This window comes from Tachysurus fulvidraco, chromosome 15 (assembly GCF_022655615.1).
Source record: "Tachysurus fulvidraco isolate hzauxx_2018 chromosome 15, HZAU_PFXX_2.0, whole genome shotgun sequence".
Classification (NCBI taxonomy): Eukaryota; Metazoa; Chordata; class Actinopteri; order Siluriformes; family Bagridae; genus Tachysurus; species Tachysurus fulvidraco.
The window spans coordinates 10,335,368-10,360,141 of record NC_062532.1 but is presented as its reverse complement, the minus strand read 5'-3'; the positions used below and the strand labels follow the sequence as shown (position 1 = coordinate 10,360,141).

General features: G+C 38.1%; 4 protein-coding genes across 10 annotated transcripts; 2 read left to right on the top strand and 2 right to left on the bottom strand.

Moving 5' to 3' along the window:
• Positions 1-2,573: 2,573 nt before the first annotated feature.
• LOC113639520 lies at positions 2,574-9,820 on the bottom strand. 4 transcript variants are annotated; one of them, XM_047801277.1, is made up of 17 exons: positions 9,620-9,820; positions 9,150-9,431; positions 7,639-7,715; positions 7,466-7,531; positions 7,006-7,095; positions 6,809-6,907; positions 6,670-6,717; positions 6,513-6,593; positions 6,298-6,426; positions 6,107-6,156; positions 5,945-6,014; positions 5,756-5,842; positions 5,565-5,663; positions 5,393-5,473; positions 5,180-5,278; positions 4,657-5,058; positions 2,574-4,407 (listed from the first exon to the last, which is right to left on the bottom strand). In XM_047801277.1, exons 2-16 carry the CDS (start codon positions 9,310-9,312, stop codon positions 4,918-4,920), a joined length of 1,380 nt encoding a protein of 459 aa, XP_047657233.1. In that variant the 5' UTR covers positions 9,313-9,431; positions 9,620-9,820; the 3' UTR covers positions 2,574-4,407; positions 4,657-4,917. The 4 variants fall into 4 exon arrangements, with proteins under 4 accessions (XP_047657233.1, XP_047657235.1, XP_026997201.2 ...); XM_047801279.1 differs by lacking the exon at positions 9,620-9,820 and having other exon boundaries at positions 5,176-5,278; positions 9,150-9,597; XM_027141400.2 differs by lacking the exon at positions 9,620-9,820 and having other exon boundaries at positions 9,150-9,597.
• Positions 9,821-10,550: 730 nt separating this feature from the next.
• Positions 10,551-14,559, top strand: stk19 (serine/threonine kinase 19). 4 transcript variants are annotated; one of them, XM_047800727.1, is made up of 7 exons: positions 10,551-10,707; positions 10,830-10,982; positions 11,423-11,568; positions 12,810-13,045; positions 13,131-13,228; positions 13,470-13,617; positions 13,697-14,559. In XM_047800727.1, exons 2-7 carry the CDS (start codon positions 10,832-10,834, stop codon positions 13,740-13,742), a joined length of 825 nt encoding a protein of 274 aa, XP_047656683.1. In that variant the 5' UTR covers positions 10,551-10,707; positions 10,830-10,831; the 3' UTR covers positions 13,743-14,559. The 4 variants fall into 4 exon arrangements, 3 of the variants coding, with proteins under 3 accessions (XP_047656683.1, XP_047656684.1, XP_047656685.1); XM_047800728.1 differs by having other exon boundaries at positions 10,552-10,707; positions 10,830-10,934; XR_007137910.1 differs by having other exon boundaries at positions 10,558-10,982; positions 13,697-14,092; positions 14,165-14,559.
• Positions 14,560-14,603: 44 nt separating this feature from the next.
• Positions 14,604-21,082, bottom strand: rac1b (Rac family small GTPase 1b). The gene is made up of 6 exons (XM_027141404.2): positions 20,725-21,082; positions 17,674-17,745; positions 16,999-17,116; positions 16,800-16,862; positions 16,531-16,690; positions 14,604-15,941 (listed from the first exon to the last, which is right to left on the bottom strand). The coding sequence occupies exons 1-6, from the start codon at positions 20,757-20,759 to the stop codon at positions 15,811-15,813; spliced, it is 579 nt and encodes a 192-aa protein (XP_026997205.1). The 5' UTR covers positions 20,760-21,082; the 3' UTR covers positions 14,604-15,810.
• A 675-nt stretch (positions 21,083-21,757) lies between these two features.
• On the top strand, positions 21,758-24,516 carry LOC113639467 (small integral membrane protein 10-like protein 2A). Its single transcript, XM_027141319.2, has 2 exons — positions 21,758-22,127; positions 23,244-24,516. The coding sequence occupies exons 1-2, from the start codon at positions 21,948-21,950 to the stop codon at positions 23,262-23,264; spliced, it is 201 nt and encodes a 66-aa protein (XP_026997120.1). The 5' UTR covers positions 21,758-21,947; the 3' UTR covers positions 23,265-24,516.
• Positions 24,517-24,774: the final 258 nt, after the last annotated feature.

Here is a 24,774-nt window from a genome sequence, read left to right as displayed (position 1 = left end):
ACACTATGGTTGACTTCTGTATGAAATAAAGAAACAGTGGGGTTGATAGGGAGTGACAGAATACACCTGATTTTAAAAAATATCATGATACTGGGCACATTTGACATTATTAATAGCCTATAGGGATACAGTGGGACATACTGTATACTACTACACTGTGAAGCTTATAGCATATGTATGATAACATCTAAATGAACTAAATGTTCAGTCTTACATCTTCAATATTTACTTCATCATGGCCAAGATGGAGCAAGGAGACAATCCCAGGAACACTGAGCATGAGGTCCCGTGAACCTGAAACTGTGCACAAACACGCATTTACAGACAATATAGAGTTATGGATCCACTCACTGGTGTGGTTTTGTGAGGTGGCAGGAACCCACAGACAGCAGCCTGAGCTCAGGAAATCTCAGGGATCATGTTGTGTTTGCATTAGTAGCAAATACTGATAAAGTTCCTAAAGTGCAGAAATGTTTAGTAAACATTTATAAAAAACATTTATACAATATGAAAATAAACAATAGTGTATTTGCACAGATAGATAGATAGATAGATAGATAGATAGATAGATAGATAGATAGATAGATAGATAGATAGATAGATAGATAGATAGATAGATAGATAGAGACGTGATTGCGTTAGTAGTAAAGTTCCTCTCCACAGAAATGTTTAGTAAAGGGAAAAGATTAATACAATATGAAAATAAACAATAGTGTATTTCGGTCTTTTCTCACACTCTCCTGCCACAGATCGTATTTCTCACGCAGAAAAACTTTTTGACTACTTATCATATATTTAATAAGCCGCAGCGCCCAAAACGTATCAGTCCGCACCGCTATCTCTAAGGAACCGGGCAGGAAACAAGCGCGTCTCCCCTGGAGTTCTTAGTCGAGTAGTGATGGCTGGATACTGCGCATGCTTGAATCACTGAACTGATACAGCAACAAATGGAAATGGTTATGATTTAACGTCTTATCAACGTATGAGTGTTTAACTCAGTTGCATTAGTTTTTGAAACAACTGATTGAGCAAAAGAAACATTTTAAAAGTATGCTTTTTTTGTATGTTTTTGTAAGTTGATGAAGTTTAGTTTATTAACTTTATATCTTTAAGACACGTAAAACACCCACGTTAGCACTTCCTGTACTGGGTGTTTTAGTTGCAAAACTTAAATGTAAGAAACGTATTCAACTAAAGTTATGATTAACAAATGTGTTAAATTGATTGTATTAATATCTGCCGGCAGCGGCGGGATGAAGGAATTTACGTCATTACGCCAGGACGTAAAAAAACTGGTGAACTGGATTATTGAACCGGTTCGCGGAAAAGAACCGAACTTCCCATAGTCGAGCCTGACACTTATAGCACTATCTGGGTAAAAGTTAACGCAACAACCACTGAAAAAAAAATGGAAAGGTCACTCTTGTCTGTCTTCAAAACTTCAGAGCCATATTACTAGGCGGTTGTCCTGCATTTTTAACAAATAGGTTACAGTTTGGTCCAAAATGCAGCTGCCAGAGTTCTTATAAGGACAAGAAAATATGATCTTATAAACCCCAATTTTATCATCTTTACACTGGCTAACTGTTAAGTTTAGCTCCCATGTATCTAACTAGTCTTCTAACACGTTACAATGCTCTCTGAGATCACAAAACTCAGGACTACTAGAAGTTCCCAGAAAATATCAAAATCTAGTAGAGCGTTTTCGTATTTAGCTCCCAAGCTTTGGAACAGTCTTCCTGATAGTGTTCGGGGCTCAGACACACTTTCGTAGTTTAAATGTAGATTAAAAATGTATCACTTTAGTCAGGTGTACACATAATACATCCCATAATATTGTGCTCTATTACATCTGACCAAGTGCACAATTATCATCTAGTGCTTGCTATTATTATGAACAGCAGCTACGTTAATCCCTCTCCACTGCTTCTCTTTCTACCCATCCCGAGGCATCCAGAAATTGTACCAGCTCAGATTGTCTTCCGTGCCATGAAGATTTTGGACCTCCACTGAGATGAGGCCGACTCTGTGAGGATCATCTGTGAGGCATCTAGAGATCTACCAGCTCCAGTTAGACTCTGCGATACTAAAGAGGAGATGTGAACTTCATGTGATCAACATTTGTCAGACTGTATATTTATAATCACACCCTCCATATGATGATGGACTCCCCTTTGAGTCTGGTTCCTCTTAAGGTTTCTTCCTTTACCATTCAAGGGAGTTTTTCCTCGTCACAGCCACCTGAGTCAACTCAGACTTGCTCATTGGGGATAAATACAAACACATTTAAATATATCTTATATTAATCTTAAATTTTGTATTATATTAATCTTTAAATTATTCTTTACAATAACCTTTTGTTCTATATTTATGCTTTGTAAAGCTGCTTGGAAACAATGTCAATTGTAAGAAAGCGCTATACAAATAAACTTGAATTGAATTCTGCTCGAAACTAAAATCATACTTGCTCCACCTTCATCGACTATACATTCGACACAGTCATCTGACAGACTGGTAACCAAAGCGAAGGATTTAGGCTCTTCCATCGGGGAAACTTTACTCACTAAAGGATATGCTAACTAAAACGTGTTGTGTGTTTATTTCATTTTTTGTTACATTAAATGTGCCATTGGATTCACTCATTTGATTGCAATGTACCAGGTGATGTTACCAATCAATCCACACCATCTGAAATGAATTTTGGTTGGGAGAACCATTTAAATAACACATTATCAAGTCAAGAAGCTATTATTCTCATTTCAATCATATATAGCCGACACAGTACATAGTGAAATGAGAAAATGTTTCTCCAGGACCGTAGAACAGAGACAGATATACATAGAACAACAGAGCTAAAGGCTTAAGTTAGTTTGTCTTAGGGTGCTTTCACATCTATAGTTCGTTCATAATAGTCCGGACCAAAAGCAAGAAATTATACATTGGAGCTTTTTAGCAGTTTTGGTTCCTTTTCACACCACACTGATCGTTCTGTTCTGCACCAGTTGAAGCGAACCAAAATGCCGTCATGTGATAACATCCACATCACTCATTGGCCACATGTCTTTGAGCGCATTTCCTAATCTGCTTCTCAATTGGTCAGAATAAACGTGCGAGAAATTTCAACGAAACTCCAGAAATAAAGAAAAAGAGGAAAATACAGCATACAGTACACCATGGAGAGACGACTGCACGCTGCAATTATGTTTGTGGTTCTAATCTACTACATCGCTTGTATACAGCATTCTATGCAAAGTCTTCATTTTCAGAATGAAACGCGGATGCAGCTTGAAAATATCATTTTAACGCACTGCAAACGGCGAAGACGCATCGCAAAAACACTTCAGGAGGCGGCGAGCATTACTTTTGCGAAACTGTGACATGCTCATCTTCCGAAAATATAGCCAACGACCCACTATGGCAGCTGGTTTAGTCCAAAATGCACAATACTTTTTGCAGTTAGGTCTATTCGATCTCGGACCGTGTTCTCACCACAAACGAACCGTGTTCGTTTAAAAGTGTACTGAGACCACCTCTTAAAGGAGGTCTCGGTCCGCTGTTTTGGTCCGCTTTTGGTGCGCACCAGAGTTCCATTGCTGCATTCTCACCTGCCCAAACGAGCCGCACCAATTGAGCAATCGAACTCTGGTACGATTCAACCGAACTAAACAAGGCAGGTGTGAAAGCACCCTTAGCCACATAAAGTGCAATCTTTGCAACCTGGTGCAAGACAAAAGCAGTGGATACACACTGTATACTCTACTGTACATGTGCAAAAATACTGGAATGAACACTTCATATAATATCAGCAGTTGCATGATGTAATGAAAATGTGCAAAACAGCAGGTAAACAGTTTGAAATGGATGGTGCTGTAGACATGATGTATAATGGAAGACCGTATTTGGTGCAGATCAGTCCATACAGTCGAGTGAGCGTGTGTGTGTGTGTGTGTGTGTGTGTACTGTGCTCAGTACAGTTCAGTTTAGTCATTGAGGAGTCTGATGGCTTGTGGTAAACTGTTACGCAGTCTGGTCTCCCAACGATTTTCCCAGCTGTCCTAACTATCCGCTGCAGTGTCCAGACAGTGATGCAGCTGCTCACGATGCTCTGTTCTGCACATTCCTTGAGCACCCTGCCAGGATTGTGGTCTGGTCCAGCAGCCTTCCATGGATTAACTCTGCTCACGTTAGCCGTGGATAGACAGAGTACCGTATCGTTGGGGGGAGGGATGGTCTTCCTTTACACAATGTTGTTCTGCACCTCAAACCGAGTGCAGAAAATGCTCAGCGTATCTGGGAGGGAGACGTCACGATCACAGGCAGGTGAAGCTGTATTGTAGTTCGTGATCAGCTGGTTCCTCTCCACATGCGCCTCATGAACAATGATCACAATGAAGCCTGAAATATATGCTATAAATTTTTTTATTAGAATATAGTTAAATACATATAAAATATATAGAAATCTGGAATAAAAACATTTAAAAATTTGATTAAAAATCCAAAAACCTTAAATATCTAATAAATGGAATACTAAAATCTTAAATAGAATACAAAATCGTTAATAAATATTATACTATACTAAGAAAAATCTTATAAAATCTATAATAAGATAAAACTTAAAACTATCTAAAACTTAAAAAAAAAAAGGATAAAGGATACTGGCGTTGGAGCTGCAGGTGTTTGTGCAGTCGGAGAGCAAACTAACAGATGTTGTTGTTAGAGACCAGGCCGTCAAGGTTGTGTATTGTGTAGCTGCTCAGGGAGAGAAGAAAAGAAAGACATGTTTAAATGTGTACACAGTAAGACAGCGTAATAAGTACTTACCTGTAAAGATAGTGAAATGAAGAGAAAGAGAAAGAAAACAGGGAGGTGTGTGTGTGTGTGTGTGTGTGTGTATGCGCCAGAGGAGTGTGGTGTTGCTCAGACTTCTGCCATGGCCTTCAGCATCTCCTGCACATGCTCCTTCACCAGTCGTAGCACTGCAGTGGCTAAAGCTGCTGGGTCACTGTACAGGTCCAGAGGCTGCGAGAACAGTTCCTCAAGCAGCAGTGTCAGCTTTAACTGTACACACACACACACACGTTTACAGCATTATGTTATTGAAACAGATCACAGAAACACTGACATTTAAAGCAGATTCTTTAATTAACGTGTATAATGGTGTTGGAAAAAACTCACTTACGGAAAGCAGCAAAAAGAGCTGGTCTGCTTCAGGCTCCCTGATGTCCACGTCCCACTGGCTGTTCATATCGAACACATGCTGCAAGAATCCCCCGTCCAACTGTAGAGAAGAAAAACAACAATCGTGATGTTACGTGATGTTATTTCCACCCACATCTTGGAGAGAAACATTCATTAGAGTTTTCCCTTTTGGAACCGCTGACGAGACACTTACGGCTCCAGGCGGCAGGCCGTTGATTAAGCAGCTGAAGAAGACGAGTTCGAAGAACACATCCAGCAGGTTGAAGTGGTACAGCTGGAAGGGGGAGAATTTAGATTAGATTAGATAAGTAAAGACTAAAACTAAAAATGCTTTATAGTTAGTGACAGTTCACTTCCAAGCTTACCTGAGCATCGAGCACCTCCGCCTTGATCATTTCCTGATAGGACGGCTCTCTCAGGAATCGGATCAACTCGTCGTATGCCCTCTGTACGTCGCGCGGATCCTGTCCGGAAAGGAGACACCCGGTCACTGCTTTGTCTCCTCAGCTGACGCTGCACGAGTACGAGACGTAACCGGGTAGAAATCAGCACTCACCTGTTTGTTGGCTGCTGCCAGACGCATCAAGATCTGCTTGCCAGCCACGTACAAGAAGTTCTTGTTATGCATGCTCGCCATCATCCTCTAAACACGACATAAACACACCACATGAGCCGAGACAGTCTGGAACTTGCTTGTGGGGTAACTTGTGGAGTCTTCAGAGAAACTAAACGTGTAAAGACTCACAGAGAACGCCTCGCGGATGGCAGGCAGTTTCAGGACGAGGTCTGTGATGCCACGGCCTGTGAGGTACAAGCTAAAAAAAAAAAAACACACCACCATGATTACATTAACCAGACTGCTTTGTTACGTTTACGTGAGAGAATGAAAACGTGAAGACGACCCTACCTGATGAAAGGCACCTCCTGCTCCTCAAGTGGAAGTTCCATGTCATTTTCCTGCAGGGAGAAACCAGCATTGGATCATCAAACATCAGAGAACATACGTTTATCCAGCACACCCCCCCCCCCCCGCACCACCACCACCACACACACAACTAATGCAGCTGTACTGTATTCAAGCCCGAGACACTGAATTACCTCAAATTCTGACTGAACCTCAGAATCAGCATAAGGAGTGAAGAAACTTCCTTCCTCCTCATGGGACATGTCCACCTGACCGTCCACGTCCACGCGAAGGTACGAGAGACTCACCTGGTAAATGGTTTGCTGTGAACAAAAACGCAAAACATGGCCAGTGCGAACAAACGTAACAGACGAACTTTACGAAGAACCGGGTAGCGTAATGAATTTACCTCGCCATCCTCGTACGGCACGTGGATGGTCGCCTCCTCATGATGGCAGGACACCAGCGCTCTCACGCTCCCACAGACTCGCTTTTGAGAGAAAATGCAGAAATTTAGTCTTTGTACTTACTAAAGCTTTGTGGTGCTACAACAATCAAGATCTTACCTGTATGCAGGTGATCGAGGTCTCCTGAATGGTGGAGTTAAAGGCTCCCTGCAAATAACGACACCAACAACTGCCTGTTACTCAATCGCTCGTCTGTACACGAGTAAAGTTTTGCAAAACAAATGGAGACTGCTGTTACCCAATGATTGCTGGACATTTCGGTGGTGGTGGTGATCCACCACAGCAGGACTTCTGGACCTCTCACCAAGCATGCGATGTACCTGCGTACCTCCATGGACTAGTGACAGAAACACAACACCACAGACTACAGCATGAGAACAAGAGGGAACACTTATTTATCTGCTGCTATGCTGCACACAGACATGAGAACAATACCTCACAGACGAAGCTGCAGGACTGTGAGGAAAGGAACTGGATGGTCTGCCAGGCAGAGTGCAGCTGACGTGTGCCATGGTGATGCGAGAGCTGCAGGACAAACATCACACCGTGACTCTTACAAATAAATTGAAACCGTTACGAGTTGATTAAATGGGTCACGTCATGTGATACAACTTCAGCGGTTTCTTTGCATGTGAGAGCTAAATGTAAATTACTGCAAACTAAATCAAACAGTCTCAGTGGCTACAAGCATCATCTTAAACTGTCTCTAATACATCACGTATAAAAGAAAATGCCAAGAGGAGGATTCTCCAGTGAGGAATAAAAAAAGCAAAAACATTCACTTCCTTTTAACCAGCTCGATATCTCCAGGGGTACGCAAGCTAAATAATTTAGGTAGAACTGACAAAAGGTTTGGGAAACGTTACACTGAAAAATGATCGAAATATAAAATTACCAGAATGACAGCTGATTTCTCAGGGTCAAGGCTGGTGTTGTGGAGCTGGGGATTTGTCTCAGTTACCTGAATAAAGCACAAAGACTTATTCGATGTTTGCTTCTTATCAATAGATATTTTTTGCAAATTAATCTTAAAGAAATACACTAAAAATAATGGAAATATAAAATTACCAGGACAACAGCTGATGTCTGAGGGTCTTCTTCGGTGCATACGAGAACTTCCTCGACATCAACACCTACAACAGATCCTGTAAAACATTTTACACATTTAACCACAACAATATTTACTCATGTCCCTGCTTATTTACTGATGAGCATAAACCAGGTTGTCATGGAGATCTGAAAGAGACACTATTTCCTCAACTTCATGTCTTTATGATCTTTAGCAGACCGTAGCGCTGTTTCATTCTCAAACCTGTTTAATAGTCTGTAACAGCAGCTCTGACAATGCTGCCAACTGGAACAGAGTTATATTACTGATTAACGAGAAACAAGTCTTATTTAAGAGCAAGGGAAATACACAACAAAACCAACAATAACAACAACAATAATAACACTAATAATGATGATAGAAATAATAATTAAATAATATTTGTTATAATAACATTGTTATTATTATGATTAATAATAAAACTAACAACAACATTTAAAATAATTATAACAGTAACCCCACTTCGCTTTCAGGCTTCATGTCACTGCACTTTCCTTGATTATTGTTGTCAAGTAACAACGGCAACAACAAACAAATAACAACGGCAACAACAATAGTTCATAAATGGATTTTGGTGAGTAAAACATGCAAAAAGCAAAACATTCACTTCATTTTAACCAGCTTAATCTCGCCAATGATAATAATAATAATAATGTCCCTGCAAATAACAGTCAAAAGATAACAACGCCAACAACAGCAGTCAAAACTCTTAACTTAACTCTGGACTTGCACAGCACAGTGCCACTTTATACACTATTTACACACCATACTGCACCTGTTCACTTTAAGGACAATCTTAAAAAACATACACATTTATGTATATACATTATTTCTTCATATTCGCCACATATTTCATGTTTTTATATAGTTTTTTTTACAGTTCTTATATAGTTTATACTTTTATTCTCATTGTATTCTTTGCTTTTTTATACTTTATATTCTTATACCAGACAGTTGCATAAAGCATTTCACTGCATATCGTACCCTGTATGTATGTGACAAATAAAATTTGATTTGAAAAGATAACAACGCCAACAACAACAGTCATAACAACAGTCATAACAACAAGTCAGATAACAACAATTGAAAACACGGCCATGAACCCAAATGAGGTGAAGTTGTGTAGATAAAAAGACAACAGAAGATCTTTGATTAGTGATTAATAATAAAACAACAACATTTATAATAATTATAACATTAACCCTGTTTCATTTTCAGGCTTCTTGTCACCGCCCTTTCCTTGATTATTTAAAGTGTAAAAATCACCATATGAGTCTGAATGTGTTTTTTTAATCACAATAATCACTTTTATACTTTAAAATCCTCCTGATCTGAGCCACGTAGCATCGCGTGCTAATGTTAGCTCGGCTACACGCGTTAGCTTTCGGCTAGCTCTGTTAGATAAACTACACGTCGGATTTGTTCCTGTTTGTCCGCTGTACCTGACTAAAGTCATTAGTTTTTAACTTACCTTGAGCAGCTTCCCGTTCAGCAGCTCGACGGTCGCTGGTCCTCTTCAGCCTGCGATACGCGTAGTATCCCGCGGTGGTGAGCGCGATCAGCCCGGCGGCGCAGGCCAGGCCCCGGACTGTGCCGCTACTCCGGCCGGAAAGAAACGTCTTCATGTGCAGCATCTTTCGATTCTTTTTCGCTTTGCTTAGTTGTTTCTCGTCGCTTTGCTTAGTTGTTTCTCCTCACTTTGTCTCTTGTCTCCAGACAATCCACACTATCGCTGTTCCCGTCGCTGCTACAGCTTTTATACCCACGGCGCGTTCCAAATTGATGACGCGGGACATTTAAAAAACAACAGCGCTTTGTACATTTATATTCACTAATATTTTTATCTTAATGTTTTCTATATGAATTAATTAAGACAATGATGTATTAAGAATGCGTTTAAATAAAATGCTAAATAAAATAAAATTACTGAGTAATATATACCCTTCGTTGTCATAGCTTGCCGTATTAGGAAGCAGTAGAGGGCGCAGTAGCCGCTGTTGAAATGTATGCAGACACGTCAACGCGTCCGCCATTTTGGAAGGGGCTACAGAAATACTACTTATCGGTCCAAAAGCCAGTACACAAAAGCTCTCAAAATTCAACTTCCATTTAGAGAGATCTACTGTTACTACTAGCTCAACAGTGAAAGACCTGGTTGTTATATTAGACAGCAACAGCCTTCATCCACCTTAGAAATATTGCCAAGCTGAGAAACATCCTATCTGTATCTGATGCTGAGAAGCTAGTTCATGCATTCATGACCTCTAGACTGGACTAATGTAATGCATTACTACAGGGCTGTCAAGTGTCACGCATCGAGCGTCATTTGGGTCTTTTGTCACGCTCTCCCGACACACATCGTATTTCTCACGCAGAAAAACTTTTTGACTACTTATCTATTTAATAAGCCTCAGCGCCCAAAATGTATCAGTCCGCACCGCTGTCTCTATGGAACCGGGCAGGAATCAAGCGCGTCTCCCCTGGAGTTCTCAGTCGAGCCTGACACTTACCAGCCAATCAAAAAAGAGGCTACACAATAGCACTATCTGGGTAAGAGTTAACGCAACAACCAATGAAAAAAAAACACACACACAAATTAATAAATGGAAATTAAACAAATACTTTGTATTTGATTAAATTGTGGTCAGTGATCCTTACCAAACACAACACCCTCATTATATATATATATATATATATATATATATATATATATATATATATATGTATATATATATATATATATATATATATATATATATATATATATATATATGAAAATTTTATTATATATTAGTAATTTTCTATTCTGATGTAATAGAATTACTCAACGCTTCCCTCTACGCTCCACGTCAGTAGGTGGCGGTAAAGCACCTTTATTTTGACAACCGTAAAAATATAAATGAGGAAGTTAGTTTAGTAAACAACACAGTAAGGTGTTCATTGTCTCAACTCGACTTTAGACATAGAATGTCGTGATTTATTTCTTCCTTTAGATAAGATCCTCCTTTGTTTACTTTCACAGACAGGAAGTAAGTGTTAGCAAATCTACTAAGCACTGAATGTGTTTTGAGTTTCTGGCCCTCAACTGAATAGCATATGTTTTTATTTTAGTTCGCTTTATAACTCAGAGGTTATTTACCCCTTTCTGAAGCTATGAACAGAAAAAGGTCCCTCATTTCTGAAACGTTTGGTGTAAAGAAGCGAAGATTTGGAGGTGACAGTCTTATCGGAAATCCTAAACACGAAGATGATCAAGGTGCGTTCACTAACCGACTAACTGTTTGTGCCTCAGTCTGTGTTCAAGGTGCGTTCACTAACTGAGTAACTGTTTGTGCCTCAGTCTGTGTTCAAGGTGCGTTCACTAACTGAGTAACTGTTTGTGCCTCAGTCTGTGTTCAAGATGCGTTCACTAATTGACTGATTAATTGTTTGTGCCTCAGTCTGTGTTCAAGGTGCGTTCACTAAAGGTAACCGTTTGTGCCTCAGTCTGTGTTCAAGGTGCGTTCACTAACTGAGTAACTGTTTGTGCCTCAGTCTGTGTTCAAGGTGCGTTCACTAACTGAGTAACTGTGCCTCAGTCTGTGTTCAAGGTGCGTTCACTAACTGAGTAACTACAAGTGTAGTTTTCTGTTTTTATTGTTGAATTCAATGATCTGTTAGGCATAACAGTTGTGTTAATCAGAATGTCCAGAATGTCATTAATCCTTTGTAATAATTTTTATATATTTTTCTATTTATGAGCAGAAGGACCTTGTGACGTCAGAGCTACCTTGCAGTACTTGATGACGCTTTTTCCAAGGAAGTTATTTGACGACAGCCTTCCACTGATTGTCTACAAACACCAGCTGTACAGTTTACTCAGCGACAAAACACTGGTGGACAAGCAGCTGGTAATGTTATTCCATGTCCACCAACTTTTTCCCATTATAGTGTTTTGTGAACCCAAGGCATAACCACTTATATGCATAACATGCATATACAGTGCTAAACCACAATAATGTTCCTTGCACTGATTTAGCAGGTAATAGGAAGTATTGTGTTAAAGGAGAATAATCCAGACCTGGGTGAATAATCCAGACACGAAGCCTGGTTTATTCTTGGAACATGTGTGTGTGCAGAAGCAGTGGCGACGCCTGCATATCTTATGTACAGCGTGTAGATTTACAACAGATATTCACGCCATGGCAGGTCAGGGCCATTTTCACCATTTTCCATCTGCTTTCCAAGTCATGTAAAATGTTCAAAATGGCTATTTTAAGTTGAAAGTGACTCTGTCTTAATACTTTTGTGATTGGTGTCATGAGGGTCTCAAATCAAGAGCTCTGACTTTACATTAAAAAGCTTTTACTAATCTTGAAAATCTTAAAGATTGGTAGACAAAACAGAGCTCGCATTAGGTTTGAAGTCTGTGGCTAAGGTGTTGGGGTACCAATCGGAAGGTTGTGAGCTTGATCCCACGTCCACCAAGCTGCCACTGTTGGCCCCCTGAGCAAGGCCCTTAACCCTCAATTACCCAGTTGTACAAAAATGAGATACTGTAAGTCACTGGATATAAGGGCATCTGCCAAATGCTGGAAATGTAAATGTTTTTAAAATGCAAACACTACTTGTAATAAGAACTGGTTAGTGTTAGTACTCACTAACCGCTTTCTAAGGTCTGAAACCATAGTTTTTAATTCCTTAAATTTACACTAAGATTAGGTCATTGCTTTTTTGCTTTTTTGTCTTGTTAATAATAATGCATGTCATGTTACCAAAAAAATGCACAAAACCTTCTCTTCTGAACACAGGCAAAAAAGATACTGACATTTATAAAGTTTTGGCACTTTTTAAACAGCAAGTTTTGCCTGATCAACAAATGTGTTTTTATAGAACAAATTACTTAAACATTCAACATCTATTTTTTAGAGTGTGTAGAGTGTCTGCTACACTTACACGTTTCTGCTACACTTACACGTTTCTGCTACACTTACACGCGTCTGCTACACATACACGCGTCTGCTACACATACACGTGTCTGCTACACTTATACGCGTCTGCTACACTTACACGTGTCTGCTACACATACACCTTGTAACCAATCAGCTCTGTGATATCTGTATCTCTATCTTGCATTTTTCTGTGTTGGCAGAATGAGTTGAGGGACAAAGGAGAACTGCTCATGTTCCAGCTGGGCTTCGACACAGACACGTTTGCAGTTGTGTTTACTGAAGACTACAAAGCGAAAGTCTTGGCAGAACAGAACGGAAAAGACACTTGCGCAACCGTCGAGAAATTTTTAGATAAGGTTCTGCCTAAGTGCTTAGGATTGAGTTTCAGCAAATGTCAGATGCTCACAGAGTTTCTATTCACAGATGCCGAGATAACGTAAGACAATGTATGATGAATAATAATAGCAAGCTGTACCTGCACTGCTCTGGGTTTAATTTAAAGATCTGCTTTTAACAAACAGGCAGCTTGTGAAGTCAGGAGTGTTGACAGTGAGAGATGCAGGAAGCTGGTGGCTTTCAATTCCAAACTCTGGTCGATTCACCAAATACTTCATACAGGGTAAATGTGATACAGTAAATGAACAGTATTAATAAGTTTGAGGTAAAGGTAAAATGTTCATCATAACCTATGTGCCTGTTTTTAGATAAAAGGCTAAAAACAGCATTATAGCATTTCCAAAGCAACACTTCAAACATGGAATCACCCAGTCTATTCTTCTTACTAACATCTTGACTATTAAATAACAAGCAGTTTAACATCTCCTTACATTGCTGCAGTTGCTCAGGTCATTCTTTTTCAGGTCGCAAAGCTGTACTTAACATGGTCAAGAAATCAAAATACAACGAAATCCTAAAGGCAGATTTGGAAGCACGTCGGAACAAATCGCAAATCAAACTCGATATCAAGTACCACATACATGACATAATAGGTGCAGAACTTGTAGAATGGTAAGAATATATAATAAGTTTATTTATTTTTTATATTTATTTACTATGAATATTCTAACACTTTTTTCCTGTTTTCTAGCATACAGACCACGTCAGGGCCTTTATTAAGATTTGTGGACAGTTGATCTACTTTCAGCTTACCGGATGTGAACGAACTGAGAAACTTTGATATTTCCTTTCGAGCATCATACAGGAGAAAGATATTTTGTTATATAAAGGTGTGATGGTAAGACATGTGCACAACAGGGATATCGATGATGAACTGCATCCAAACATGTCTGCCTTTAATGTTACAAGACTAAATATATGTAATGGTCCACCTTGGGAACATTTACCTAAATTTGCTTCCGGTGAGAAGCAGAACTGTGTTGCCTTAAATTCAGTGAGGTTTTTGTTGTAAAACAGCTGGTTGCACAAACTTCTTATTTGAAATAATGGACCATCTTCTCTGTTGTCAACTGAACTGAACAAATACGTGTTGCTGTTCACCGATGTTTATTTATTTTGCTTAAGTAAAATAAATTAGGTGGCACGATGGCGAGCAAGATGATGTTCTTGCCTCATAGCTCCAAGGTGCTTGCTTTTGATACTTAGCTCACATTGTTGTTTCTGTCAAGTTTTGTTTCTTCCCACTTGGTATTTGATTTTGCATCTCTAAAAATAACTAACAAAAAAAGTGTGAATGAGTTGATTGCACTCTTCCTGCATATATATTATATAATGTATTCCTGCATATATGCTGCATTATTCTCAGCTAAAGCAGATATTGAAAAAGAATGAATGAATTCTGTATCCTGATTCATTTCCATGTAGATTGCAGCCTGTTTGGATTATTGTCCAGTCACTTGGGCTGGTGACCTGTTTGATTAGGAAAAAGTATAAACATTTATGAATTTTTGTTAACACTTATCAGCACAGTAAATAAAATGGTCAATCATCAAATCGAATAAATCTTCATTAATTATAGAACTGACCCTAAAGGAAGCCACATTTAATTCTGCTTTATTTGTCACCATTTATGCAAAACAAAATGATTTGGAATTTCCCTAAAAAAAAAAAAAAAAAAAAAACACACAAAATAAAAACATGGTTACAACATTGGCTCTAATCGTGCACACAGATTTGCGATGGCAAATGCACATAGTGTACTTGTATTTTGGGACAGTTACAGGAAGCATGCAAAAACAAGCACGGAATGCCACAAGGCATGACATGTTCATCAAGTTTAAACTGTTAGAACCATACTAGTCAGCTGACAGTTAAATGTTAGTGTACAAAGTAAAAGTTTAGTTAAAAATATAATTAGCTATGATAGGAATACAAAGGGGAAAAAAAGAAATTCCTTTCATGTCGCAACCAACAGTAGTGTTGCCTTTTTAATGTCCGATATAAAAAGAATGAAGTGAAATTTTAATACAAGATTTAAGGGTTAAGATAAATGCATTCAAACCATTAAATGACGCTGATAACCCCATATAGTGTTTTATTTTGTGATGCATCACTAATTCCCTATTAGTACAGTCTTTTAGACTACAGGTGAACTTGTTTAAGTTGGATATCCAGGCAGGGTATTAAAAGTAATTCTGATTCTAGTGAATCGGGCTTTATCGTTCATCAAAGACGAGGTATAACTGTGCTCGTACGTAAGTACTTGAGAAACACTGAAGCTATGCTAGCACTGTTATTCAGGACTAATGTTTTACTGTATGAAATGCAAGAGTTACTGTAATACAAACATGGAGCCCGTGACGAGTACTGATTTGTGGTAGGTGATGGACTCTACGGGATTCATTCTTTAAAGAACGTTGTAGTGGATGCCTGGCTATTGTAGTGCTATTTGGCAAGACCGTTATATTTCGTTCTGACATTGACTTGTAAACAACGAGGGCTCTTAAAAGAAAAACTACAAGACAACTTCTTACGGTGTTTTTTAAATCTGTTGAAAGGCCATATTGATTTTAATATCAGTATGAGTGTGTAAGGAAAAATGGATTTGAGATGATTGTGTCCTGTTCCTAAATCTAGAGGTTATGTTCAGTTGTGTGAGGATATAAACTTGTAGTCAATGGAAGAAAAAAAAAGAGGAAGAAAATGAAAGAAAAAAAAAAAAAAAAAGGAGGAAAATTGGAACAAGTGAACCATCTCATTCCTATCCCTCAAAATACAGCTGGGATTGTAGGCCTCGCTCATCGTCTAGAGCAGAGAGCATTTTCTCTTCCTCTTCTTCACGGGCGGTGGACAGAGAACAGCTCGAATCGCCTCGTCAAACACTGTCTTAAGGCCACGCTGCGTCAGGGCCGAGCATTCCAGATATTTCACAGCTCCTGATGGATGAACAGTGAGATGTACAGAGATGTTAATGCTTTAACTAAACAGTCAAATAGATGATAGCTATGAATTTAGAAGAGTAAATTATACTCAGTACGTGTTTAAGTTCCTTGCACAGTTAAAGAATGCAACGTGCTATGGCCATATCACACTGTGAGATCTACAAGTATGTGGCTACAAACCCAACAAGCACTTATTATAAAGATCATAACATGGCATTTACCTTCTTAAATTAAAATGCGCGTGTACTATATGCACATTAAAACAGATTATCGATTATTACTACAGCCATCCTCCAGCAACATTACTCAGACACTTGTGGAAATCTTAACCTGCACAAACCAGAGCAATTAAGTGACTCCATTATTTTGTTTCCTTTTGGTTTGTGTTTTGTATACAAGAGAACTTTCAATAAAAACATTTAGTAATGAAATTCAACTTCGAATTTTAAACCACCAGCAAGTGATCCATCAACAGCATGAAATTGTGCTGATTTCAGACTTCAGTCTCATGGCACGAAAATGTCAAACCCGTATCACTCGTACTCTGAAAGTGAAATGCAGTAACCTCATACTGCCCACATACCAATCTCTTTAGCCATGGCCAGGCCCTGAGGGTAGGTGATGGGAGTAAGCTTCTTCTCCTTCAGCTTCTCAATGGTATCCTTGTCATCTCTCAGATCAAGCTTGGTTCCCACCAGGATGATTGGAGTGTTTGGGCAGTGATGTCTCACCTCTGGGTACCACTGTACAGAATAAACATATCCACCATTACAAAATATATATACACAGTATATATAGATGGTGGACACATCAACATATTTTTTAAATGAAATAATGAGCAACTGGTCTCACCTTTGCACGGACATTTTCAAAAGAGGCAGGACTCACAAGAGAGAAGCAGATCAGAAACACGTCCTAGAGTTAAAATAAGTAAACAAATAAATTGCACTGGAATATATGCTTTGTAATACAAGAGCACACAGATCAGATTTGTCCTAAATAAGGTAAAAAAAAAAGTGTGTCTATGCAGAGAATTTAAAACAGGTCTCACTGTCTGGGGGTAGGAGAGAGGACGGAGCCTGTCGTAGTCTTCCTGTCCTGCTGTGTCCCATAAACCCAGATTGACTGGTTTGCCATCCACCATCACATTTGCAGAGTAATTATCAAATCTGCATAATAAGACACCAGGAGAAAATGGCCTTTACTGGAAAGTATGTACTTCTTAGAAATATGTGCACCTGAGGCCACAATGAGTAATGAGATCCTTCCCGGAAATGAAAGCTCAGTTTCTTTGTGTTGCAAAATATGTTGTTCCATTCAAAATGGTTAGATGCTTGTAAGAGATGTGTTTTAAAATTCCTACTAATTGTTAAAAAAATATGGGATGAGTTGCAGAACTAATCTAAACCTTTATGTTCACAGAAAAAGCCTCTGAACTCATTACACTGAAAACTCCACTGTCTCACCTCTAAATGTGGAAATATCTGCTAGAATTAGTAGAGCATTAATCTACTTTAGGTTTGCGGTCACATTTGCACAAGTTAAACAGAGTCTTGGTATAGATTTATGAACACAATTTTTCCAACATTAAAAATTAGCATCTTCAAACACTTAATAAGCAAAAGCAAACTGCTACTTATTACACTGAAAGAAGAAGCATGAACAAACTGAGTTTAATTTATCTGCTAATAATTTCATTTTGATAAACAAGGTGTGTGATACTCACACTGTGGGGATGTACTCTCCAGGGAAAGCATTGGTGGTGTAGCTGATAAGCAGGCATGTTTTACCAACAGCCCTGAAATACAAGAGAACAAATGTAGACATGGTTACGCACCTTAACTCAGCTTGTTTTTTTTTGTTTTTTTTTTAAATCCATTTCAAACCAACTTAAGCTTGGATCGAAATTGAGCTTTTTCCTGAGAACAAAACGTATTTGCCTTAAATGAAATCAGATTAGAAATCTGTGTTGCTGAATTCTACTTAAGCAAATCACAAGCAACATGTTAGCATTCTGAATATCAGCTTGGCTGTGATTTGGCTGCAGCAACTAATCTGGCTGCATGACTGAGATATTGTTCTTTAAACAAGAAATGAATAATGAGTAAGTGAGATTTCACACACCATGGCAAAAAGTTTTGTTAATTTTTGCTCCACGAGCAGAAATGGGTCATAAAGAAGCCACAATTCTTTATAGCACACCAGCTGGCTTGCACTCATTGCCATTAATAGTGGCACTGGTAAGCCTGGTGCCGTTTCTTCATTTTTATTCCATTAGCCTTTATATCTTAACTGTTACAAATCCTGAGCAGTACTGTTTGCCATGTCACCGGATTAGGAAGTACTAAAGTAAACTATTTTCAAATAGAAAGTACAATGTAACGTGATCAACAGGAACAAGTGGAGTGATTCACACAGTTGAAGATTCCCAAAGCTGTTACAAGAAATACGGTCACTCTTGAAACGCCTCTCAACCAATCAAATTAGTGGACCGAAGCTAATTGCTGTATAATACCCCAACATTCTGCTTTGGGGGACCTCTTTTGACCTCTCCTCTACTTATTTGCATGGCTACACTGCTGCTCTCAAAGCAAAATGACTCCCCCAACAGGGGAAAAAGAAAAAGGAAAAAAGTTCCAGAAGTTGAAAAAAGATCAAAGGAAAGTTTCAACAATTACAAAAATCCCTCTAGAAGTCTTTATGATTGAATAATGTCTTGGAAAATTGTAGTATTAATTAGGGTAAGCAGTAAACCGAAGCCATTTTCTCCAGTCAATAGTCATTCAAGGAAATGTCAGGATGGTTATGTTCAGGATGGTTAACCAATCAAAACTTTGTGATCCATTATTGCATTAAGTATTAACTCTATAATTCATACATGTTTAAAGATTTTTTTATTCAACACATAAAATATTGATTAAAACTAGAGTCTCTGTCTGACATACATGCTATTATATAGCAAATTTCTTTATTTTAGAATCATTGTGCCCTTCCTTCACCACCGAACACATCAACCACCTGGAGAAAGAATCTTTTATTATTTGCACAGCAACTCTGTGTACTGAAGTTACATGAATTACCACCATTATACAATTTTAATGACAGGCAACCAAACCATTGTTATTAGTCATACAGCCAGGCCAGGCTGTGTCTCGAACCATGCTGCTTAGTGACGGATGAGATCATGAAAAATATTTTAAATAGATGTTTATAACAGGGAAAGCAATTTTAAGGGAATAAGACATTCATGAAACTAAACCAAATTAATTCTACATTGTTTTGATGAACTACTGAAGACATACATAAATCCTGTTACCAAATCTGTTGTTATAGTTGTTTTGTTAATGAAAAGTCCACCCTGAATGACTTGCGGAACAATGTCTATAATTAATATCCACTCATTATGCACTTGCACATTCATGCAGTTATCTAATCAGCCAACATGCCACAGCAGGGGGAATGAAATCATGTAGATACAGGCAAAGAGCGATAATAAAAGTTCACATTAAACATCAGAACGAAGAAAAATTGTGAATCTCACACAAAAACACTGAACCTTGATGGCGGATGATCTACTGAAGCAAAACATTACATTAAGTTTTACTCGTCGACCAAGAACAGGAATCTGAGGCTTTTACGTATACAAGCTCATCCAAACCTGACTGATAGGGGGAATTGTCTTCAGCTGTCCAGTTTGGGTGATCTGTGCTCATTAAAAGACTCAAATTCTTCTTCTTGGCTGACAGATGGAGAACCTCGTGTGCTCTTGATATGCTGTTCTCCCACCTCAAGGTTTAATGTCTTGTACATGCTGGGATGCTTTTCTGCTCACCACAGTTGCAAAGAGTAATTGAGTTTCGACAGGCTTGCTGTTATCTCAATAAGAATGAGAAAAGTATAGCATCAACCGACAAATCAGCAAAATCACTGGGAATCGTTAACCCTTTCAACATCAACATATTTAATGCGTTTCAGGGTGGAAATCTCCTTTAATTAAAACTCCTGTTATCTTTTACGATGTTTGGGAAATGCAGACGAGTTTAAAGTCCAGTTTCTAAAGTGCAATTGTGTGGTATGGGATAAAACCGGGCAAATACACCGACAGATCTCGGCTCTCACGCACTGGGATGAACAAGGCCACGCCCACTTTCAAACTTACAAACGTCGAAAGGAAACGCATCAACTTCCTCATAACCAAAATCTCAGGTGAAACGTGTTAATAAACAAAATGCACATAGCACATCTTGAATTTTGTCTGCGGTTACACACAGCCCAGCCGTACAAATTGGGTGTTTTTACACTTGGACCAGAACAGGAAATTGTACGTCACTCAATCTCCTTACGGTTTAAAGGTAACTGCTCGGTAGTTACGTCACTACCCCACGTCCATAAATAAATGTGTTGTGACGATTACTTGTGTCAAACAACGTTAAGTATGGTGCCGTTGACCAAGTTAAAGCATAACCATCATTTTATTGCAATTTTAATAACCACATCTAGCTTCGATAACAACTTATTTCCGTTTTGACCGTTAAAACCTATTACGCCAATCGCTGATTCTCATTTTTATTTTTAAATAATAAAATAATACTTGTGCGCGAGATACAGTAAGGACGGATTTGTGTTACCATGGTGATTTTATTCATTTGAATCAAATAAGGAAATTGTTAGCTTTAGCGCCGTGTCGGAGTTTTACCCACGGCCTCGTGAGATTTCTCGAATTTTATAATCAACGGTGGTGACATAAGTATAAAAAACAACGAAAAGGGAAACTTACCCATCTCCAACCACGACACACTTTATGGCCTGCATTGGTCCTCGATGACTTCAGGCGTTTTTCTCTTCTTTTGCGTGGCTTTACTAGCTAGCTTACTGGCTAATTACCTGATAGCGCCCGTGCAACTCGGTAACAATTGGCCAGACAACCCCAGCCTTTATAAGTTCCTTGAAATATCTATGAAAGTTAAAGTTAATATCGTGTACAGTAGTTCAAACACGTTAACTATTAAATGGATCAAGTATACTTTTCACGTCCTTCGAACATTCCACCGTTGGTCGAACAGCAGACTCCACAGAGTAACAGAAAAGTTTGTAGCCACCACCCAAAGGAACAAGCCTCATAAGTGCACGAGCCCGTTTCCGGTTTAGCTCCAGTTATTCAACAATACAAGTCCTCCCTCACAAAGCGTCCTAGTGGAATCACGCTTGCAGACTTTTAATTTGTGTTTTTGTTTGTTTGTTTACGACTACATTTAACAGCTATGTCAACGGATCAAATGCCAACAGCAACTTTTTTTTTAAAGAAATTAGGCCAAAAGTTTAAATGCAAAACTTATATTTTTATACTTACATTTACCTTTATACTTACACGTAAAATAAATAGAAGTAAGTAATAAATCACAAGCAGTGACACATAATACCATCTATAAGTGTTAAATAAACGTATCTTTACATATTACAGATATCTAATCGCTTTAAATATTCCGACACACCGACTGTCTGACAAACCATGTAGCAGGTGTAATAAAAGTTTATAAAAATAGTTTAAAAGTTTATGAATAACTATTATTAAAATTTCAATGTGGAACAGAGGATTCATTCAAACATACGCTGTTAATAGTGACGTGTGTTGCTTCTCTGTGTTTGAGATATCACAGAGAAGTCATGTTAGTTATTGTGGTTTTATATATATATATATATATATATATATATATATATATATATATATATATATATATATATATATATATATATATATATATATATATATAAACTAGCATAATAAACAGCCTTTACGGTAACCGGAAGTGCGTCTCACAATATTTGCTCCGGGTCGAGCAGATAAGGTTAGAGTGTGAGGGAGGGTGGAGTAAGAGTTCAGTAAGATACGGATAGTGTTTGGGAGACTGAAGACTGTGAAAACATGCTCACGTAATTCAGGACCCTTAGCCGGTGAAGGAGGAGGGCATATTTGGAGCAGAGGGGGTTAAACGGTGGCTCATGGCGGGACTATCGTACCTGGTGCTCCGCTTTTCGGGATCCGCTGGTCGGACCTACGGTGTGTTTTCTAAAGGACTAACCAGGACTTTGTTGATCTTTTTTGATTTGGCGTGGCGTCTCCGCATCCGATTCCCCTACCTCTACCTCATCGCTTCCATGATGTTTAACGTCCGCTTACAGGTAATAATAATAATAATAATTAAAAGAAGAAGAATATCGTCCCACAATGGGGAAATTTCTCTGTTACAGCAGCAAAGTATATAAAAAGAATAGGGACATAATATAACATACAGTATATACAACACAAAATATATAAAAAGAATAGGGACATAATATAACATACAGTATATACAACACAAAATATATAAAAAGAATAGGGACATAATATAACATACAGTATATACAACACAACATATATAAAAAGAATAGGGACATAATATAACATACAGTATATACAACACAAAATATATAAAAAGAATAGGGACATAATATAACATACAGTATATACAACACAACATATATAAAAAGAATAGGGACATAATATAACATACAGTATATACAACACAAAATATATAAAAAGAATAGGAACATAATATTATATACAGTATATACAACACAAAATATATAAAAAGAATAGGGACATAATATAATATACAGTATATCAACACAAAATATATAAAAAAGACTAGTGGTTACACTGAAAGACATATTGCACATAGGTAATATTGCATTTTTCAAAATTTCTGTTTTATATAGTAATAACTCCAAGGAGAATGTGCATATGTGACACAATCTGATTCTTAATTCGTTTTCAATCTAAGTCGCTCATGATCTGTGGTTTAAATTGTCCACATTTCAGAGAGCTACAGTTGGGTCTTTAAGCCAAATCTTTCTTGAGTAATCAATTAACTGTCAGATTAATTCCACAGGCTCCTAAGAACATACTTATTTTATAAACATTATTGCTTTTATTCGTTCATATTCAGTAGGTGGTATTTTCTGGTCAGGGTGTTGGTGGATCTGGAGCTTATCCTAGGAACAATGGGAATAAAGCAGGAATACAACCTGGAATCTGATACCAGGGCATCATTCACATGTATTTACACACTTACTCACAACTAGTGGCAATTCAGCATATCCAATCCTGTACTGGTTTGACGCTACATCCACGTTATGCCCAAAGTTCCCTGGGATAGGCTTCAGGTTCCTTTGATATTTGGTTATCTTCACTGATTATGTCAAAGGTGACATTAGTGCTATAGCATTTCAGTACTTTATCTCTTTTGTTTTGTGCAGGTCCACATCGAGATCCATTAATTTCCATTCACTAACTTCTGTTAACTGAAGAGTCGGCATCTCTGGACCAGAAGGCTCATATGCTGCCGTTACTACTGCTTCGGAAGTCAGTCGAGGACAAAGGAACCCCAGAACTGGAAGAACTATGGACACATATACAAAAACGAAGCTGAAAACCTGCCCAAGGGTAGCATACAGAAAAGATCTATGGATACTCATAAAAAAAAATTGGGAACATTGTGGGATATAACAGCTGGTCATCTCACACGGCAGCTCACTGCAGACTGCTGTGGCTTTGGAGTGGAAATCTTTGGGGTGTGTTCTGTGCGATAAGGTTAATGTTTCAGGGAGATACAATTTTGGTTCACTTGTAACAATCACAAATGTGACCAATTATGGTTTGAGTAAATTTTTATTGCCTTTTTTTAATAGGTCCACTACAGCTCTGAGATGAGTTCGCCTCTTAATTGCAGAGGCGTTATGATTGTTGCAAGATCACACTCACAATACTCAGATTGTCAAAGGTCAGGGGAGTTAATTTGTTTATGTAGCACTTGACTGATCTTGCACTTTCACTGCATGCCATCTTATGTGCTGAAGTCTTATGTGCTGAAGTCTTATGAAGTCTTCTTGTTGTTTACTACTTAGTTTATAACAGAGCATCTCAAGGGACATGTTTTTACATGTATATAAGATCACATCAAAGTTCTGGGTTTTCCTTTTTCCGTTTTTTTCCCCAGCATAAATGCCATATTTATAGCCTAAATACTGCAGTAGTCTATAATTTACACTGAGAAACACACTTACACAAATACAGATGGATATATTATCGTTTGGATTGTGGTGCAAAAGCATGTTGTTTTAATATGGTATGCTGAAGGTTATTCAGGTAATAGGAGCATGATCACAACTTTGGTCATCATCCTTAATCAGCCAGTTTACCTTCGTGTCGACGAGATGGACGTTTGTAATGAGAAGTGCTCTGATGTTTATTGACATTCTTTTTTCCCCCATTTCTAATGCTTTTAAAAAATGCCACAGAACTTTCCACTTATTTTATTTTCTTTAAATTGTAGTCTTGCCTTTTGCCTGCAAGTCACATCAGCTGTTTTTAGATAACAGGAAATGGTACTTTAAAATGTCTTTTAACTTAAATATGATATGGATTTTCTTGTCTATCTTTTGTCAGTGTATTATTTTAAATGTGCAGTTACTTTGAACCGCAAGCAAAAGTCGTGTCATAACCTGACAACAATAAAAGAATGAAGAATGAGTTTTGTTGTCCATGTTTTTTTTCTTTTTTGTTTGTTTGTTTGTTTGTTTGTTTTTAAATGAATTAAATTAATATACCACAGCGATATTGAATACTCAATTTTGGTTGGCCGAATTGGCTAATTGATTGACAGAAGTGTTTGTTTTTGTGGTGTTGTTGATCAGGTTTGTATAACAGCAGGTCAGATAGCAGTGGTAGCTGTAATTCAAAGCTATTTATATTAGTGTGTTTGTGTCAAAAACTATATTGTTTCTGTAG

Bases quoted from the DNA above. Each gene is read 5' to 3' on its own strand.
- LOC113639520 (XM_047801277.1), bottom strand. From the start codon at position 9,312: ATGCTGCACATGAAGACGTTTCTTTCCGGCCGGAGTAGCGGCACAGTC. The intron at 6,157-6,297 runs GTAATTCAGTGT...TTCTCCCTGCAG, and splicing joins AGGTTCAGTCAGAATTTGAG to GAAAATGACATGGAACTTCC. The intron at 5,664-5,755 runs GTGAGTGCTGAT...CTTTCCGGACAG, and splicing joins TGGCAGCAGCCAACAAACAG to GATCCGCGCGACGTACAGAG.
- stk19 (XM_047800727.1), top strand. From the start codon at position 10,832: ATGAACAGAAAAAGGTCCCTCATTTCTGAAACGTTTGGTGTAAAGAAG. The intron at 10,983-11,422 runs GTGCGTTCACTA...ATTTATGAGCAG, and splicing joins TGCCTCAGTCTGTGTTCAAG to AAGGACCTTGTGACGTCAGA. The intron at 13,618-13,696 runs GTAAGAATATAT...CCTGTTTTCTAG, and splicing joins GGTGCAGAACTTGTAGAATG to CATACAGACCACGTCAGGGC.
- rac1b (XM_027141404.2), bottom strand. From the start codon at position 20,759: ATGCAGGCCATAAAGTGTGTCGTGGTTGGAGATGG. The intron at 17,117-17,673 runs GTGAGTATCACA...CTTATTATGCAG, and splicing joins GGAGAGTACATCCCCACAGT to ATTTGATAATTACTCTGCAA. The intron at 15,942-16,530 runs GTATGTGGGCAG...TTCATCCATCAG, and splicing joins GGCCATGGCTAAAGAGATTG to GAGCTGTGAAATATCTGGAA.
- LOC113639467 (XM_027141319.2), top strand. From the start codon at position 21,948: ATGGCGGGACTATCGTACCTGGTGCTCCGCTTTTCGGGATCCGCTGGT. The intron at 22,128-23,243 runs GTAATAATAATA...TGTTTTGTGCAG, and splicing joins TGTTTAACGTCCGCTTACAG to GTCCACATCGAGATCCATTA.